Source organism: Miscanthus floridulus, chromosome 13, assembly GCF_019320115.1.
Source record: "Miscanthus floridulus cultivar M001 chromosome 13, ASM1932011v1, whole genome shotgun sequence".
Taxonomy (NCBI): domain Eukaryota; kingdom Viridiplantae; phylum Streptophyta; class Magnoliopsida; order Poales; family Poaceae; genus Miscanthus; species Miscanthus floridulus.
Genome location: NC_089592.1, coordinates 10396923 through 10417917, shown reverse-complemented (window position 1 = coordinate 10417917; position 20995 = coordinate 10396923). Strand labels below are relative to the sequence as shown.

Here is a 20995-nt window from a genome sequence, read left to right as displayed (position 1 = left end):
CATTTATTACTCATCACTCTTTTGTCTCTTGCTATGAGCCTACCAAGGTAGAAGAAGCTCTTAAAGATCCGGATTGGATCAATGCCATGCATGAAGAGTTGAACAACTTCACTCGCAATGAAGTTTGGACTCTTGAAGAGTGACCAACAGGTGCAAGAGTCATTGGAACAAAGTGGGTGTTCCGCAACAAGCAAGATGATCAAGATGTTGTTGTGAGGAACAAGACAAGACTAGTTGCAAAGGGGTTCTCCCAAATTGAAGGTTTGGATTTTGGGGAGACCTTCGCACCGGTTGCAAGATTAGAAGCCATCCGTATCCTACTTGCATATGCATCACATCATGAAATGAAACTATATCAAATGAATGTGAAAAGTGCATTTTTAAATGGCTTTATTAATGAACTAGTCTATATTGATCAACCTCCTAGGTTTGAAGACCCTAGATATCCTAATCATGTTTATAGGTTGTCCAAGGCACTATATGGGCTTAAGCAAGCCCCAAGAGCTTGGTATGAGCGCCTTTGGGACTTCCTCATTGAGAAGGGCTTCATCATTGGGAAGGTCGACACCACACTATTCACCAAGAAGCTTAATGGGCATATCTTCATTTGTCAATTATATGTTGATGATATCATCTTTGGATCATCAAATGAAGACTCATGCAAAGAATTTGGTGAATTGATGTCAAAGGAGTTCGAGATGTCAATGATTGGTGAGCTTACATTCTTTCTTGGTTTTCAAGTCAAGCAAATGAGAGAAGGGAAATACGCAAAAGATCTTCTCAAGAGATTCAAGATGGATGAATGTAAGCCAATCAAGACACCAATGCCTACCAATGGACATCTCGACCTAGATGAGGGAGGTAACCTGGTTGATCAAACTCTCTACCATTCCATGATTGGTAGCTTGTTGTATTTAACCGCATCTAGGCCCGACATCATGTTTAGTGTGTGTATATGTGCTATATTTCAAGTTAATCCTAAGGAAACACATTTAATTGCCATAAAAAGAATCCTTAGGTATCTTAAGCACACACCAAGCATTGGTCTATGGTATCCCAAAGGAGCTATACTTGAATTAGTTAGCTATTTCGATTCGAATTATGCCGGTTGCAAAGTTGATAGAAAAAGCACATCCGAAGGGTGCCATTTGCTTGGTAGATTACTTGTGTCTTAGTCCTCCAAGAAACAAAATAGTGTGGCTTTGTCCACCGCTAAAGCGGAATATATTGTCGTGGGTGCTTGTTGTGCACAAATACTATACATAAAACAAACTTTGCTAGAGTATGGTGTAGTTCTAGAAAAGGTACCTCTTTTGTGCGACAATGAAAGTGTGGTAAAACTTACAAATAATCTGGTTTAACACTCTCGCACCAAGCACATAGATATCCACCATCACTTTCTAAGAGATCATGTTGCTAAAAAAGATATATCACTAGAAGGTGTAAGAACCGAAGATCAATTAGCGGATATCTTCACTAAACCGCTAGATGAGGCTACATTTTGTAGATTGCGGAATGAGCTCAATGTACTTGATTTTAGTAACTTCACTAAAAGATGAGCTTGTGTTGTCCCTTGCATTCATTGTAATATACAACACGTTTAATTTTTGGTAATGCATATAGGGCTTGTCTAACATGGTTAAGATAACCGCCGAAAAACGTGTGAAGAAGCTTAACCTTGGATCAAACTTGATAAGCAACTAGATTTACTTACAAGTATTGCATATGCATGAATGTTGTTTTGTCATTTTGTTCCAGTTGCCCTTTTATTGCCTATTTTCATAAAAAGAACTATAGCCTAAGGCAAAATATTTTGAAAAACTTGAGGGTTTGAGAGAGGTCACTCACATCAATCCTAATTGTTGTTTATTTGGATCTTATTTAAGTTGGGACTTGATTAGGAATAGGCAGCACGAAGGAACATTGAAGATTTGCTGGAAAAGAGTGATCGGACGCTGCAGTCCAGCGTCCGGTCAGTTCACAGGAGGTGAACTCGCTGCAAAGGAGTGATCGGACTCTGTCTTTCAGCGTCCGGTCAGAAGACGTCTCAGCGTCCGGTCGTGTGAAGAAGACGAAGGCAAAGTTAATTGGACTCTGGCTGTGTCCGGTCGGTGTCCACCAGACACATTCGGTCAGTAGATTTTGTGCGGCATCAGATCTCTTTCCCCATCTCCTTTTCTGACTCGTTGGGGGACCCTTATTTAATCCAAATCTCGTGCGTGTGTTTGCCCTAACTGCCGACATCGTCGAGCCTCTCTAGTCCCAAGCCGCCGCAAGCCCTAGCCGCCGAAGTGCTGCCTGTGCTCGCCTCTACCCACACCACCGTGCCTCCACCGCCGCCACGCCCGCACAGCACTTCCCCATGCCAGCACCATCAAGCTCCACCCACACGCCACCATGAGCCTCCCCATGTCTATGGCGCACCCACCTCCACGCCGCACCCGTGTTCACCGCACCACTGCGCCCTATCCAGTGAAGCCACCGTGCTCTGCCTGCCCACGTCGTAGAAGCCACCACAACAACACCACCCAGCATGTCATTGAGCCGCGCCAATGCCCTAGTGCCATCTGTGCCACTACCAAAGCTCTAGGGCCATCATTGCAACCCTCGGCCATCGATTCACCGCATTGCATTGCCGATCCTCGCCGACCAGCTAACCCTAGCCAATCTAGAGGTTCCCCGCGTGTCGCTTCTCATCTTCTCAGATCGTTGTTTCGTCAGGTAGCAAGTCAGTCGCTTCTATTTCGCATCTAAATTGCTTGCTCTCAGGGTTTCGTATCTATTAGATATATCGTATTTATTTGTATATCTATCTATTCCATCGTGCAGCGAGTCGATGCCGTTGTGGTGTCAGGTGCAGTTGTCAACTCAGGGCCAAGCTCGTGAGTACGGATCGAGGCCAAGCCTCAAAAGTGTCAGTGGATAGTTGATCTTGTCAGTGGCAGTGGTTCTAGTCAGATCAGATGGCTCGCACCAAGAATGTTGGTGGTGGTCCAGGAGATGATGATCGGAGGCCTCCGCCTCACCTGCCTACAGGTCCTAAAGGCAAGGCGACGAAGAAGGTTGCATCAAAGAAGCACAAGTACCCTAATGCAGAGACAGCCAGAGCAGCTACAGTGCTGAGGCCGTAGAGCGTGCCAAGAGAGGAGGTGCCTGCAGTGGAGTTGTTATTGTAGATCATCTGTCAATAGAGGCACAGGGTAGACTTGAGCATATTGAGCATCTTCATGGTAGTCCATCTGGGACTGTCATGATGGTAGGATGATGTCTTCCCATTATGGATCCTCAGCCTTAGGGGGAGTCACAGCAGGAGTCACAGCAGCAGCCCCCACCAGCAGAGCCGATAGAATAGACTCAGGAGGGCCAGCAGGCCGAGGAGTCCGAGGAGACTGAGCAGACACCCTAGCCATAGCTACGCCGCTCTGGTCGTTCACGTGTTCCAGTCTCACCGAGGCCGCCGACACAGCGGAGGGGATCACGTCCACCGCCTAGACCACAGGGTCCACCTCTAGTGACCCACCTTGACTTGAGGGCCACCATGGCTAAGCAAGTTCAATAGCTTCGCTTCATGGAGTTTGATGTGTGGTTTCCACCCAGGAGGGATGAGAGAGCAGCAGAGGGTTTCTACATGCCACTGTAGGAGGATTTCTATAATGTCTATCTGAACAGTTGAGCAGTCTTCAGATCTCAGAGAGTCTACAGCATAGAGGCTATAGTCACAGCAGCTGGAGAGCACATTCACCCCTACCTTGCATATCTATCGGGGCTAGCAGATCTGATTGGCCAGACATGATTGTATGTACCATCTTGGGTTCGGCAGTTCTATGCTTCACTTTACATTGACCTGCATCATAACTTTATACACTTTGCATTCAGAGGCAGAGACTACAAGATGATGAGTCAGAGAGCCAGGGAGATACTGAGGTTATAGGAGCAGCCTGTCAGGTTACATGAGGTATGTTATGGATAGCAAGAGCCTCCTAGGCGTCCTCATGGTGGTATGGTGCCCCCTATGGATCTTGTGCTCCATTACTTCAAGGAGCCCTTTAGTGAGGGGTCAAGGAGGAACCCCAGTGACCTTACTCCTATAGCTAGAGTGCTAGAGGCTATCATAAGGAGGACACTACTTCCTAGGATGGGATATAGAGTGGGTTTGACTCACCTCCAGCTTTGGCTCCTCAACGCCCTGATGCAGCAGACAATGTTTGATATTTGGGACCTCCTTCTATCAGAGATGGAGGATACTATAGCTGAGGGCTTGAAGGGTCACAGGTAGCTTCCATATGCACATTGGATCACATTCCTTATTCTCAAGGCTGTGCAAGTTAGGACACCAGAGATGGTTGCAGAGTATAGAGGTGCCACCATAGAGTTTCTAGCTTATAACATGGCACAGAGGATCAGGCAAGCACACCACAGGCACCCACTCAGCCTCGCCATCGTCCAGATGTACTAAAGTCTACAGCTTAGTAGGACAAGATCATTAGAGGCATAGCAGCTACTGAGGAGGAGCAGCTTGAGGCTAAGGAGGAGAGGAGTGAGTCTAGTGATAGTTCTGATGACAACTACCTGCCTATTCCTCAGATGCCTCCATGCAGACATGATGCAGAGGCCGGCAGTTCTAGCTCTGCTCCACCTACCCCGCAGACAGACCCCGCTTTGATTGCTATCCTTGAGCGGATGCAGTAGGATCAGGCTAGATAGGCTCAGCAGACCACTGCCAACTTTGCATAGTTTCAGGCTCGTTAGGACGAGTTCCAGCGCCAGCAGTAGGTCCTCCAGCAGCAGATGCATCAGCAGCAGTTACTCATGCAGCAGCAACTTTTGGGATTCATGCAGCATATAGTGACAGCCATTGGGGCCCCACAGCCACAGCTTTCGCCCCAGATTGGTTAGCCTACTACCACTATGATGAGTCCAGCAGTACAGCCCAGTGGGCTTTAGAGTTAGGGACAACCTCTAGCTCCGTTTGCTTCTCCCATGGTACATGCGTCCCAGTGGTTATCCTCGCCAGTGGTAGCCCCACAGTTCACACCACTTTAGATGGGCTTCACACTAGATTATTCACCCTTGCTATTTGTGCCTAACACATTAGTCTCCAGGAGTCTTGGAGCATCTTTTAGCGAGTTGATAGGGATGCCTACACCACCACATATGTATGCCCCAAGTCCTTCTATAGTAGCTCCCATTGCTGTGACTACTCAGAGGCTCCCTTCTTCTATCGCATCTTTAGATCCTACGATAGACATACCAGCAGCATCATAGGCAGCACCTGCCCTAGCTCAGACCCAGACCTCTTTAGTGATGCTTCTAGCCATAGAGGGTCAGTTAGTACAGAGCTCAGGGTCAGATGATGATGGCGCCCAGTTCTAGCTTGCCCCTCGTACCTCAGCGCTCGGCTCGTCCACTGTAACCCTACCGACATGAAAGCTTTTGTTGGATGTGTATTTGCAACTTGCTTGCCGGCTTGACATGCACTATAAAGCTTGTCCTTCTCAAACTTCACATCCTTCAATCCTCTCACCAAATCATTCTTCATAAGCTTCTTGAGTGAGCTCATCCCAACATGAGCAAGTCTTCTATGCCATAGCCACCCAAGTGTTGTTTTGGTGAATAGACATGTCTTCAAGTTTACATCTTCGGAGGTGAAGTCCACTAGATATAGGTTGTTGTATCTAAACCCTTTGAATATCACTTGATCATCATCCTTCTTGGATACAACAACTTCCTTCTCGGTAAACAGGCATTGGAAGCCAAGATCACATAATTGTCCAACGGATAGCAAGTTGAAACTCAATGAAGCAACATATAGCACATTGGAGATGGAATGATCATTTGATATTGCCACTTTGCCCAATCCTTTGACCTTGCCCTTTGAGTTATCTCAAAATGTGATTCTTTCTTGCCCATCTACTTCTTTATTTAGTGAGGTGAACATACGAGAATCACTGATCATATGTTGTGTGCAACCACTATCAATAACCTAATAACTTCCACTGGTCATGTAGTTTACCTACACACAAGAGATCAAGCTTTAGGAACCCAAACTTATTGAGGGCCCTTCACCTTCTCAACAAGTGACTTTGCCACCCAAAATTTCTTAGGCCTATTCTTGTTGGGAGGACCTAAGAACATCACTATCATCTTTCCACTAGAATCCTTTCTAAGCATGTAGTGAGCATTGAAGGCAAAGGGTCTAGCATGCTTGGACAAGGGTTGTGGTGGTGGAGTTTGGCACTCATGAGCAAAGTGGCCTTCTTGTCCACACTCAAAGCATCTCTTTGGCTTTGGTTTTGATTGTTGTTGTTGAGCTTGAGCCTTCTTCTCTTTGTTTGCCATGTACCCAATGCCACTTCTATCCATCTTTATGATGGTGTTCATTAGGAGCTCACTTTGAAGATATTTGCCTCTAGTGAACTTGCTCAATCCAATCTTGAGATGTTCTTTTTCCAACTTGAGCTTCTTGTTCTCTTCCTTGAGTGCGTCACTACTTTTATCTTCCTTGAATGCAACCTTGTTCCTCTCTTCCTTGAGCTTCTTATTTTCTTCTTTCAGCTTCTCATTCTCAAGGACCAAGTTGCCATCATGATCAAGAGTTTCTAGCACAATGGTGTTGTAGGTTTTGAACTCTTCATACTCTTTCTTTAGCTTTTCATTGTCATGCTTGAGCTTGACATACTCATCATAGTCATTGCACTCAACCACTTGCTTGCCTTTGCCACTAGATCCTTGCTCAATGCTCTCATCAATTAGATCATCACATGATGTAACTATATCAATCTTAACAACATCATTAGTGGCATCATGTGGCTCATTGGGTAAAAATTCTTGAGCAATAACAAGGGTATCATGATTAACCTTAAGAGTAGTGTATTCATCTTTTAGCTTGTTATGGCTAGTGATGAGATCTTTGTGCACCCATTCAAGTTTATCATGTTTATCTTTGAGCACTTTCTTAAAAGATTTGAGCTCGAGTTTGGATGACATAGCATCATTTGCTTCTCTAAGCTCAACACTAACCTTTTCGGCTATCTTACATTTAGCTAAAAGAGAATCATTCTTAATTTCAAGCTTTTCATTTTTAGCTCTAGTCTTTATGATGATCTTAGTGTATTTCTTTACTAGTTTAGCAAGATCATCATAAGTAGGTGACTCATATTCATCATCTCTATCACTATCACTATCATCATTATGAGCATGATCATCACCACTACTATCATCATCATGTGATACCTTTCGTTCACCTTTGGCCATAAGGCATAGGTGTGTAGAGGATGATGGCGGTGGTGGCGGTGAAGATGATGAGTCAATAGCAATGGTGGCCACCTTCTCATTGTCACTTTCATCATCGGATGATCCACTAGATGAATCAATGTCCGTGAGCCAATCACCGACGATATAAGCCTTTCCACTCTTCTTCTTCTTGTGGAAGTCCTTCTTCTTGCCATCTCTCTTCTTGTATGGCTTGTTCTTTTTCTTCTCATCTTCATCTTCATTGCTTGAATCATCTTTCTTGTCCTTGTTCTTGTTCTTGAACTTGTCTTTCTTGGGCTTTGTGCATTGGTGAGCTAGATGACCAAGTTTGCCACAATTGTAGTAATCCATCTCAGAGATTTACTTTCTTCTTGAGCTTGTAAAGAACTTCTTCTTCTTGCCATCAAACTTGATACCACTCTTGTTGAGCTTGTTTAGCATCTTGGCGGTCTTCTTCACCATGAGGGCAAGGCTTTCATTATCAACTTCATCTTCACTTGAGCTCTCATACTCAAGTCTTGCCTTGCCCTTCTCTTGGCTAGCTTTGAATGCTAAGTCCTTATCTTTCTTCTTGGTAGAGGATGAGCCATATTGTGATGTGATGTGCATGTACATTTCATGAGCATTGATCTTCCCCAAGATTTGTGTCGGTGTAGCGGTGGAAAGATCACCTTGATGTAGCACGGTCACAATATGCCCATATTTATCAATGGGGAGGACACTCAAGATCTTTCTTACAACATCAGATGGTTGCATTTGAGTGAGTCCAAGCCCATTAACTTCCTCTATAAGAACATTCAAACGTGAATACAGTTCATTAGCACTTTCCTTAGGAAACATTTCAAAAGAGTTGAGCTTTTTCATGACAAGATGATAGCGTTCCTCACGCTCACTCTTGGTTCTATCATGGAGCGCACAAATGTCCGACCATAGTGCATGGGCGTCTTTGTGGTTCCTCACTCGATTAAACACATCTTTGCAAAGGCCTCTAAAGATGGTGTTTCGAGCCTTTGCATTCCACTTCTCGTAATTAACCTCATCGCCTTGTAGGTTAGTAGCATCCCGAGGTTTTGGGAAGCCTTGTGAGGTGGCTCTAAGTATACCAACATCTAAAGCCTCTAGATACGCCTCCATGCGAATTTTCCAATAAGGAAAATCATCTCCCTCAAAGATAAGAGGAGGTCCATCTCCATGAGACATCTTGCTCTAGGCGGTTAAGCCTAAATGCATGAGCACGAGGCTCTGATATCAATTGAAAGGATCAAGATGCCCAAGAGAGGGGGGGTGAATTGGGCTAATTCTAAATTTCTTCGCAATAAACAAGTCATATGGTTAGCCCAATTAACCTCTTGTGCCTAGAGAAGTGTTTCTATTGATCTAACGCACAAAAGTTTAGCAACCTAGTTCCAATCCTACTCTAGCATGGCAATTCTAGGAATATAAATGACAAGAATTGAATTGCTCAAAGTAAATGCTCAAAGTAAAAAGAGGAGAGGAAACGCGGCGATATTTTGCTGAGGTATCGGAGAGTCGCCACTCCCCACTAGTCCTTGTTGGAGCACCCGCACAAGGGTGTAGCTCCCCCTTGATCCACGTAAGGATCAAGTGCTCTCTATGGGTTGATTCTTTGACACTCCGTTACGGTGAATCATCCACAACCGCTCACAACTTGAGTTGGGTCATCCACAAGCTCCGCCGGATGATCACCAAGCTCCCAATCACCACCAAGCCATCTAGGTGATGGTGATCACCAAGAGTAACAAGTACGAACTCTCACTTGACCATGACAAGCTAAATGAGAACGGTGGATGCACACTTTGCTACTCTTGCTTCACTAATGAGGCTACTCTCTTGGATTCTCAAATCTCAATCACCTCACTAGGACCTTGCTCTTCTTGGCACTCACAAACGTGTTTCTCAACTATTGGAATGAGCAAAAGTGACTCCACACATGAGTGGAGCTTCTATTTATAACATGGGCTGAAAAACGAACCGTTATGTGCCTCTGTGGGGGTGACCGGACGCTACGGTCAGTACACCCCAAACTCCAGGGTTTACAGTGTGACCGGAAGCTGCCAGCATTCGGTCATGATTTACCCTTTCTGGAACCTTACTGGAAACGACCGAACGCTGGCTCTCAGCGTCCGGTCACACCGAACGATTTCACCTTAGTCAAATGAACTAACCGGACTCTGCGCCAGCGTCCGATCACACCGAAACTAGCATCCGGTCAGTATTTGACCCTCCATTCACTTCGAAACCTCGATCATATGTAAATGAAGTTTGCTACATTTGATCTTAGGCATATGTAGGAGCTACCTAGCACTAGTTAGAACAAGTGTGCACCACACCTAACTCACTAGAATCACCTAGGTCAAGCTACCCATCCATACCCCCCTTAATAGTATGGCCAAAAGAAAAACAAAGTCCTAAACTACTCTAAGTGTCTCTTCAACTCCAATCGACACTTAGAACTAGCTCATCCTTAACCTTGTCGTCCATCCTTTGAAAATCGAAACGATTTCCATTGTAGGGGCATGACAACCATGATTGCCCAATCGATCTCCATTACTGTGACCTAACTCAATTGTTTCTGCAAAACATACGTTAGTCACAGTAATCACGTATTGTCATTAATCACCAAAACCCAACAAGGGGCCAAGATGCTTTCATCGAGTGTTTTTATTTTTACCGAGTGCATTATCTCGGCACTCAACAAACATCTATTTGCCGAGTGCTTTTCGAAAAACACTCGATAAAATTAAAACACTCGGCATACATGTGATTTACCTAGTGTTTTTATTAAAACACTTGGCATACAAATTATTTGTCAAGTGCCCCATGGATCTGGCACTCGGCAAAGCCCCCACCCGACGCAAATAAATTTCCTCAAGCCCTCGCTCCCCTCTCCCGCACCCCGCACACCCCCTCCTTCCCCTGCCCCGCACACCGCCTCCTTCCCCTGCCCCCTGCTCCCCTCTCCTGCACACCCCCTCCCCCCGCGCCCCCTTCCCCTCCCTCCCCTCCTCCCTCTCCGACGCCGGCACGGCCCTGCCCTCTCCTCCTCCCTCTCCGGCGCCCCCTCCTCCCTCTCTGGCGTGGCCCCCCTCCTCCCTCTCCGGTGTGCCCCCTCCTCCCTCTCTCGGATCTGGCGCACCCCCTCCTCCTCCCTCTCCTAGATCCGGCATGGCCCCGCCCTCCTCCCTCTTTGGCGCCACCCTCATCCTCCCTCTCCCGGATCCGGCGCGCCCCTCCTTTCTTCCCTCTCTGGCGTGCCCCCTCCTCCTCCCTCTCTGGCGTGGCCCTGCCCTCCCCTCCTCCCTCTCCCGACCCTCCCTCTCCCAGATCCGGCGGCGTCGCCCCCCTCCCAGCCCTCCCTCTCTAGATCCGACAACGACGGGCGTGGTGGTGGTGGCGGGCGTGGCTGTTGCGGCGGCCTAGGCGTGGTGGTGCGGCGTGGTGGGGCCCTCCCTTCTTCCCCGGCGTGGCGGCAGCGACGTGGATGGTGGTGGTGCGATGTGGTGGTAGTGCGACGTGGTGGGGCCCTCCCTTCTTCCCCGGTGTGGTGGCGGCGACGTGGTTGGTGGTGGTGGCGGCGGCGGCGGCGGTGCTGGTGGTGCGGGCGTGGTGTCGGCGTTCCTTTTTTTTATTTTTTTTTGAAAAAAAAAGTTTGCCGGGTGTTTTTTGGGCACTTGGCAACTTCTTTGTCGAGTGCCTGACAGAAAACACTCGGCAAACTAGCGTTTGCCATTAACAAGTTTATCGAGTTTACCGAGTGTTTTTGGGACTTCGCCGAGTGCCCCTGGCACTCGGCAAATCTCCTGAATCCAGTAGTGATGCCGATGATTATTGTTGCATCTCGATTATTAGGAGCGAATTCGGGTGGACCTCTTTATAATTACAATAAATAAATAAAAATAGAGACTTAGCACGTGTTTGCTTCCTGAGCCAGACACCAGGCGAGGGCGCAAAGCAAGCAAAGCCCTTACTATTGTTGTTGGCACATAGCCCTCGCAACTTATATTCCAATAGCCCCAAAATAAGTATCACTGCGAGATATGCGTCCTAATCAAACTTTTTTTTAAATTTAACTAGATTTGTAGCTATAAAATATTTGCAATATTTATATAAATTTTACTAGGTTGATATCTCCGACCTGCCATGGCCGCGCGGGAGCTTTGCCCCGCCATGGCTGAGGGGCACGACACCGGCCGACGCCCACTTGGTCGCCATGGGAGTTGGGGAAGAAGCAGCTGCCATAGAGAAGACAGGGAAGGAAGGGGGGAAAAAGGATGACTAGTGTGGTCCACATGCCAGTGACATAGAGAGAGTAAAGTGGAAGGGGTAGTTTTGTCCATATGAAAAATACAATGATGATGCCTACCGGTGGGCTCAAGGCCTCTCCAGACGTATACCGTGGCATATTTCAAACATGGGAAGAATTGTGATGCTGAAGTTCAGAATAGATAAATAGTAATGGTATTTCTCCAAACTTTAAAAATCATAATGGTAGCAATAAACAACCCAAAAAAGAAAAAAGAAAAAAGCAGGACATTATGGATATTTTATCATTTCTAGTAGCCATGAGAAGCTATTCTACATACACTAGTATAGAAAAGATTTTTAGGGACGTCTCCCTTTTCTATCAAAGGCAGTTAAACTAGCAAACTGCCTCTAATAACATCGCCTGAGAGCACCGTAGCTCCGTGATCGCTGCTGAAGATATATTTTCAGGGGTTGGTCCATTAAGAAATCTGCCTCTAAAAATGTATCGATTTTTAGAAACGGTTCCGTTAAAAGAACCGTCTTTGAAAATGCTATTTTTAAAGATGGTTACTTATGTAAACCGCATTTAAAAATGAGTGATTTTCAGAGACGATTCTCTTAAGACATCCGTCTTTAAAAAATTAATTTTTAGAGTCGATTTTTTTAATCCACCCGTTCCTAAAAATAGACTTGATTTTTAGAGCCTCTTTGACAGGGCTCCGGTGGCTCCGGTTCCGGCCTGTCGGCCACCCAGCGGTCGACACCCAGTTACTGTTCACCAGAGCCGTTTTTTCTCTTCTCCTTTCCTGTCTCACTGACACAACCGGAGCTGGAGAAACTTATTTTTCTAGCTCCGCGGCTCCGGCTCCTATAGACACATGTCGGCCACCCAACGGCCGACACCCAACTACAGTACATGAGCCCGAGCCGACAGGAGCCCGGCCAGAACCTTAGTAGCGGTCATATTTAGACCCGCTTCTACATAGCGCTAAAAAGTTAAGGCCCCGTTTAGATGCAAACCAAAAACAAAAAATTTTCAAGATTCTCCGTCACATCAAATCTTGCGGCACATGCATAGAGTACTAAATATAGACGAAAAAAAAACCAATTACACAGTTAACCAAGAAATCGTGAGACGAATCTTTTAAACCTAAATAATCTATAATTAGATAATTTTTGCCAAATAAAAATAAAAGTACTACACTAACCAAAAGTCAAAAATTTTTGAAACTAAAGGGGGCTAATTTCGCGCGCTCGTAGTTGAAAACTCTGTGAGCGCGTGCTTTGAATGTCATCCACAGGTCCATTGCCATGTGCGTGGGACCCACCCACGTGCTCCTCAGTCCTTCCCAGCCAGAGCATCTTATTATCTTCTTATATTCTACTTCTACTGCTCCGTATCTCTCCCACTCGAGTAGCTTTTTCGTTTCGTTGCTCGTCGTAAATGCTTGTAAATTTTTAATTAAAATAATATTTTTCTCTCGTATAAATCGATCATCAGTGGCGACGATGAGGACGACGACGCAACTGCAGCGACGGCGGCGGCGGCGCGACCACGGCGACGACATTGCATACTGCCACAACACACATCTGGCGAGGCACGCAGCTAGCTGCCTAGCGTGACTGTCCAGTGGTGCAGAGTTGAGTTGATGTGCTACGCTTCTGTTAGGTAGCCCCAGGCCCCAGCGAGCTTCGTGTTCTGGCTCGCCGCCGGTGTGCTGGCCGGCGAGCTTTTTTTTTAATGCTGAAAAAACATTTTCAACGACGGTTGCCTAAGGCCATCCGATGCTAGAGATTGTTTTTAGGAGCGGTTTGCACAACGCACCGTCTTTAGAAATGGATCTTCAGTAACGGTTGACTTAGCAGAACCATTTGTAAAAATGCTTTTTTTTAGAGTCGGTCGTAAATCCGCTCCTATAAATGAACCATTTTTACCGTTGGTGGCATAGTGTCGGTTGTTAGAACCGTTTCTAAAAAATTGATTTTAACCACGTCTAAAAATTATTACTAGTGATATCAAACATTTTTCCAACTAGAGAAATTAGAGCTAAACAGAGCTATTTCACCAAAAAAAAAAAGTCACAACCCGCAACTGAAGCTGTTTTACCTAGAGGTAAAACTCTAGCAAACAAACCCATAATATTCATGCAATGTCTGTGGTAGTGACCTATTGAAGAAATGGCCGGAGAAAGAAGAAAGCAATCAATATTTATACGCTTTGTGGTTGACCGTAAACTTGAGTTGTGTTTTAGTCTAAGGTGAAGTTACACAATGTATGAGATGTATGTATGTAGTAGTATTTACTATTGCTTAAGGCTACCTTTTACTGGTTGTTCTGCGTCCTGTTCGTTTGGGCTTGTTTGGCTGACAAACCATTGCTGAAAGTACTGTTAACTGATTTGGTGCGAGAGAAAAATATTCGGCCTGTTCGCTTGCTCGTAAACGATCGTAAATTTCCAGTTGGAAACAGTGTTTTTCTCTCACACCAAACCAGTCAGCAGTAAATAATCCACGATACGATACGGTCTCCCGAATAGGCTGATTATTCGTTGGCTGAAAAAGTACAGCTTATAAACAAATAAGCCAAAACTAACCGGGTGCTAATCAATATTTATACTATTGAAACCAACAACAGTGTACCGACAGTAGCATGCAATCGGCAGCTAGCCAGCTATATAGGAGATGCGACAGCAGCAAAGGACACGGTAGCACGCACAGTGCCTTGGCGCCAAAAGGACGCAAACAGAAAAATAATTAATTTAAACCTTCATACATCTATTCAAACCACCCAACCACTGCATTCATACAACGTTCAGCTAATAGTTATGTGTAGCTACTATTAGAGCATCCAACAGGAGCCCTTAATAAATGAAGACCCTCCTTTTGATTTAGGGGCTCTCCTTATTTCTGAGGACTTTTTTTTTTTTTTTGCATATGCTTCAACTAGAGTCCTCAAATCAGAGCCTTCAAATTTATTTTAGACATGTAGGACCCTCTTGTCGTAGACTTACTCGGCCACAAAAAAAAAACAAATCGAATCGGGAGGAGATTGAGGAGGAGACGTGCGACGGCTCTTCGACAGTCGTGTGATGAGAGGAGTCCGCGACAGACACACGAGGAGAGGAGGCTGCGACGCTTCTGTCACGCGAGGGGGGAGGCCGTGGCGCTTCTGCCACGCAAGGAGAGGAGGCTGCGGCGCATCTCCGATGGCCGTGCGAGGTGGAGAGGAGGACACGTCACTTTTCTCCGGGGCCGTATGAGGAGGAGAGGAGGCCACTATGCTTCTCCTGTGGCCACATGCCTCAGCGAGGAGGAGGTGGTCAGATCTGGCGGCAGCTTCTTCCCCGGTTGACGGCCCCGGTGAGGAGGAGGTCAGATCTGGTGGCGGTGAGGAGAAGGCGGTCGTGGGCGGTGAGAGCGAGCGTGGAGGAGGTCCGCCGGTGGGGCTTCTTTTCTGGGCGCAGGTGAGTCTCGTCGGGGAAGAGAAGCGCACGCGGAAGGAAAACGGCCAACTGCCGGATGGGGGCTAGGGTGGATGCCCACAAGATTGAGGGTTGAGAGGGGTGATTTGAGGGGCACCCAAATTTAAGGGCTTGGGTAGGGGCACTGTTGGACCTGTGTTTTTTACGTGAGCCCTCAAATTTTAGTTTGTGGGCTTATTTGAGCGCCCTGCTGGAGATGATCTTAACTAGTTAATATTAACTACGTGCTTTTAGTTAGCTAACTATTAGTAACTAATGAGTTTAAATAGTCTTATTGGCTATAGGCTGTTGACAGTTTGGATAAGATACAACTATTTTAGCCACTAGCATCAACTTAGTATTTTACTTAATTCAAACATGACCTCATTCACTTGTTTATTTTTGAGTTGCTTGTTCAGAGCTTACTAGCTTTAAGACCGCCGGAGACTATACATGGTTGTGTAGTGTGTACATAGCAGAGACTGAAAAAAGAATTCTTGTGTCTAAAAATTTGAACAAACTACATCAGCAAAAGTAGATAATAATTATTTTTTAAATGTTCTTACAACAAAATCAACAAAGTGAAGGTCGACAGCCTCGATTGAGAGTTGGGTTGAACACACAAACACAACTGAACCTGGAAGTCTGGAACACCAGATCAATCACATTCTTCCATCTATTTTCATGTATTCTGGGGAAACTTTGTTGGGAGCACTGCACCTTGATGGAGTGCATCACAGAGTCTCTGCAAGGACGCATACGACGAGCCGCCCTCCTCGACGGCCCTCCGGCAAGCCGCCTTCATCTCCCTCGCCTTCTCCCTCGCCGTGCTCCCCTCGGCGCCTCCCATGAGGGCTCGGACTGCGCGCTCCATCTCGGCAGCCTCCACGAAGTTGTCCTCCTTCCTACGCACCTCCATCGCGACAGCGACCCCCATGCCGGCCACCAGCGTGAAGGCGTTGTAGTGCTGCTCGGCGGCCCACGGCCACGTCAGCATGGGCACGCCGAACCACAGGCTCTCGAGCACCGAGTTCCAGCCGCAGTGCGTGACGAACCCCCCCACGGCGGCGTGCGCCAGGATCTCCTTCTGCGGCGCCCACTTCGGCCACACGAGCCCCCTGCCCTTGGTCCTCTCCGAGAACCCCGGCGGGAGCAGCTCGGCCAGGTCCCCGTCCGAGGACAGCTTCGTCCCGTGCTCTGGCGGCCCGCGCAGCACCCACAGGAAGCGGTGGCCGCTGCGGTCCAGGGCGTGCGCGATCTCGTGTGCCTGCCGCGCGGTGAAGAACCGCGCGCTCCCGAAGCAGAGGAACAGCACGGACGCTGGCGGCTGTGTGTCGAGCCACCGCACGCACTCGTGTTCTTCCTGTTGCTGCCCCGCGTCCGCGGGCGGCGGAGTAGTAATGGTGGCGGCGAGGACCGGCCCGACGGCGTACACCGTCGGAGCGCGGTTCCCGCGCGTGCACCGGCCGTCAGCGATGGCCGCGAGCACGTGTGGCTCGAGCTCGGCGACGGTGTTGACGATGATGCCGGCGGCTTCCGGGTAGCGCCTGCCGTTGTACAGGAACCACCTGTACGTCGGGACCTTCCTGTCGACCAGTCCCGACGGGAGGCAGGACGCGGGCACCGGTGGGAGCCCCGGCACGTGCACCGCACCGCCGTCCATCTCCTCGAACTCGACGTCGCCGGCGGCGGCGGCCTCCTCGTCGAGCGCCGGGGAGCGCAGCAGGAGCGCGCACATGGCCGCGCTGCAGATGAGGTACACGTAGGCGGGCACCCCGAGGCCGTGCGCCGCATCGAGCAGCGGCGTGCAGAAGATGTCCACCACGAGCGCGGCCACGGGGCAGGCCAGGCCGGACACGGCCGCCCTCACGTGGGGTACGTACGGCTGCATGTTGAGGGAGATGAACTCCTCAGGGCCCGAGTAGGTGGCCACGGGCGGGGGCTCGGCTGCCGGGACGTGGTGGAAGCGGATGGCGAGGCCGAGGCCGGCGGACTCCTTCTCCACCTCGCGGATGTGGTCGGCGATCTCGGACGCGCGCTTCTCCGTCGGCGCCGGCATGATGAGCACGGTGAGCGAGAGCGGGCGGCTGCTGCGCGCGAGCAGCCGCTTGCCGGCCTCGATCATGGGCACAAAGTGGCCGACGCCCCAGACGGGAACCAAGACGACGGTCGGGTCGGCGCTCGTCATGCCGTGGTGGTGTTCGGTTCGGATTCGGGGTGGAACGGAAGGAAAGACGACGAGCGAGGAGCGGACGGGGACTGACGAGGAAAGAGTGAGGAGTAGAGACGGGAAAGAGAGAATGGGCCTGGAATCCCGCGATTCTGGTCACCTGCTTACACTGTCGCGACGAAACAAAGTGGGGCCCTGGCGCGTCAGTCAATGCATTCACGCTCCGAGACCGCACTGCGCGTTGCTGCCACGTTTGTCGAAGCTTAATGTGCCAGTGCGTTGTCACGGGTGACAAAAAAAGCTTCATGTAGAGCGGGCTGACACTGGGCTGCCAACAGGCCGCGAAGCGGCTGCTGCGGGCGGAAGAGTGTGGGCTGCGGCTGGGCCGCCTGTTCGGTTGGGCAAAAAGAGCAGAAAAGAAAAGGAAAGAGTTTTCATTTTCTGGATTCTGCAAAACTTACCCCCGATACCAGATGGTTTCCCAGCTCACTTTTTCCAACGTCACTGGAAATTGTGTGGAACGCAGGTGACCTCGGCAGTACCGTAGATATCGCGAGGGGATGATGATCCTAAGTTGATCAACGACACGATCTTATTGAGGATCAGGATGCAGGGGGTTGGTTGGAAGTAGTGATGCAAACCCTGAAGCATGAGGACCTAATCCGGGTCACCGTGACCCTTTGGGCTATTTGGTATGCTAGAAGGAAAGCTATTCATGAAGATATTTATCAAAGCCCGCTCTCGACTCATAATTTTATCACTAGTTTTGTGGCTAATCTCCAATTGGTGCAACCAAAAGTGAAGGATCGACCCGCTGTTCAGAGAAGCAATACTCGCTGGATTCCTCCCCCGGCGGGGCTAATGAAGATTAACGTTGATGCAGCCTTGGCTAAGAACTCAGGAACTGTTGTTGCTGCAGCTGTTGCACGTGACTTTGCTGGACGCTTCTTGGGGCCTCGGCAATAGTGATGGAAGGAAGCATGGAGCTAGAGACCGTGGAGGCGATATCATGTAAAGAAGGCCTGGCTCTTACTAGCGATTTTCTACTTTAGGACTTCAAAGTGGCATGCGACAATGCTGGAGTTGTCGCAAGCATACGTGAAGGTAATATGGGCTCTTATGGGTACATTGTCCAGAAAATTAGAGCTAGATCGAATGATTTTATATTTGTCGAGTTCGTCCATGAGGGGAGACGATCAAATGTGGATGCTCATAATTTTGCTAGGAGTTGTATTTATGCTAATTTAGGGACACATGTTTGGTTTGTATTTCCGCCTGATGCCATCTGTACTTATTATGAAGAATAATAAAGGTCTATTCTGCTAAAAAAACTAAAAAAATACTATGCACCGGCATGAGTGCAACAAAGGTGCTCCTATGCCTTATGTTTAATTAGATTTAGTTAATTGCTCAAAAATGTTTCCCTTCTAACTAATCTAACAACTAAACACTGGTGAAGAATTGTTTTCCTTAGCAATCTCTTCCATCACTTCAATGATTTTGAGCAAATATCAGCGAAGAGCCGGAGGTTGAAGACAAGGGTATAAATGAATAAAATAATAGACACCATATGTTATGGCAAATGGATACGATTTTGTAATGGTGTTGGGCAAATTCCGTTTTAGACGGTGTCCATCAGCATATTATGTATCTTAACGGTGTCCTATAGCAATTTTTTTTTTCTAAAACTATAATGGAACAACTAGCGCCTTGACGTCCGGCGCGAGGACACGTCCGGACGCCCGTACCCGCCCCGCCTGCTGCGCTTGCCCTGCCTTTTTAAAACAAAAGCCTGCCCCTGCATGCAACTCTGCACCTGCACATCTCGCATGCAACTGATGCGCCTGTAAACTTACTTACCCCTGCACCCTAATGCGCCTACACACAGCTGTGCGCCTCGTGTCTGCAGATTGGAGAGCAGAAGTGAGGGCACGTACGGCTGCACGTTGAGGGAGATGAACTCCTCAGGGCCCGAGTAGGCCGCCACGGCCGGGGGCTCGGTTGCCAGGAGGTGGTGGAAGCGGATGGCGAGGCCGAGGCCGAGGCCGGCGAAGTCCGTCTCCACCTCGCGGATGTGCTCGGCGATCTCGGACGCGCGCTTCTCCGTCGGCGCCGGCATGATGAGCACGGTGAGCGTGAGCGGGCGGCTGCTGAGCGCGAGCAGCCGCTTGCCGGCCTCGATCATTGGGACGAAGTGGCCGACGCCCCAGATTGGAACCAAGACGACGGTCGGGTCGGCGCTCGTCATTCCGTGGTGAAGTGGTGTTCAGATTCGGGGTTGATGGTGGTGGAGCTAGCGAGCATCCACAAGGTGACAAGGATGGAGGGAGAAGCAAAAAAGAGTCAGTGCCACCTGTGGTGAAGCTTTGTGTGCCCGTGCGTTGTCATCACGCGTGACAAAAAAAAACAAAAAGAAGAAGAAACCTCATAGAGAGCGGACCAGAACAGGGCTGCCGCGAAGCAGCTGCTGCGCGCGGACGAGAGAGAGCGAGAGTGTGGGCTGTGGCTGGGCCGTCTGTCCGGTTGGGCGAGAAGAGCATAAAAGAAAAAAGATAGGGTTTTCATTTTCTGGATTTTGCAAAGGGCGGTGGCTATAGTGCCTGGATGCCCGGACGTACCGCTCGTGCAGTCAGTCCCATCCGCCTTCGTCCTGCTCCTGTCCGCCTTCGCCTGCCCACGAGTGCACTCTGTCCCGTCTCTGTGCCTACTGGTCCTTCCGCTGACCCCCTCTTCTGTCTCCAACTCTGAGCGCAAGCGACACATAGGGCGTGTTTGGTTGCCTGCATACGCCGCGGCCAGGCTCTACGGATGCAGCAGTCGAGCGTTTGGTTGGCTGGTTGGAGGTTTGGGCCTGTCTCATGCGGTGCAAGATTCCTTTGTGAGCCAGGCTCAACTCATACGCCCAAAATCGCCGTTCCTTCGCAGCCAGGCTCGCGCGAGCCAAGCAAGCATGCAGACCGAACATGTCAGTGAGACAGCTGATGCTCGCATGCAGTGAACCAAACAAAAACTCCGAACAGCCAGGCTCCGTGAGTACGAATAGCCAAACACCGGCTTGTGCATGCGCTTGGCCTGGCTACCTGCAGCCTGGGTGCCCACGTACAGCCTGGCTCATCTCAGAAGGTAACCAAACACGCCCATAGAAGCCGTGATGAACGACTGAGGACGAGCACATCCCAAGCATGCCCCGACCTGCAACACCTCGATTCGTCAGCCCCTAGTGCCCCTTTCTGTCAACCCTCCGGCTAGGGGCGGAGACAAGAGAGGCGGGCAGGGGCCTAGGCCCCCTACGAATGTGAATTTTCCACTATTTTTTTTTAAATTTAAATAAAATTTGAAAATTCAACGTGGTTGGCCCCCTTAACATTCAAAAAAATCAACTTATTGGCTTCGCCCCTGCCCTCAGCGCACCGCGTGCCCGTCCGCTGGCCCCCAGCTTGCCCCCAGCTGAACAACATAAAACACTTGCAACATGAATGCAACATAAGACTAAAATCAGATCAAATATTTTGAACATACTCTTGCAACATGTGTGAGAAAGCACATGAAACATCTAAAAAACACTTGCAACATGAAACCACCTGCTGCAACATAAGATTGAAAGAAACTAAAACATTTGGAATATACTATTGCAACATATGCAACATCCAGATTTAAAACGATTGTAACATACGTGTGAAAATAGATGAAACATTTTGAACAAACGCTTGCAACATGTCTCTGAAACACTTGTAACATGTGCAACACCCCTCAATCTACTTTTACAACATCAAGATAACACAATTGCAAAATACATCTAAAACGCCTGAAACACTTGAAACATACATATGCAACATAGGGGAGG

The 20995-nt window shown here is 48.5% G+C and overlaps 1 protein-coding gene across 1 annotated transcript; it reads right to left on the bottom strand.

The window, feature by feature from the left end:
- Positions 1-15506: 15506 nt before the first annotated feature.
- On the bottom strand, positions 15507-17288 carry LOC136501073 (anthocyanidin 5,3-O-glucosyltransferase-like). The gene has a single exon (XM_066496567.1). It carries the CDS (start codon positions 17167-17169, stop codon positions 15664-15666), a length of 1506 nt encoding a protein of 501 aa, XP_066352664.1. The 5' UTR covers positions 17170-17288; the 3' UTR covers positions 15507-15663.
- Between the last annotated feature and the right edge of the window lie 3707 nt (positions 17289-20995).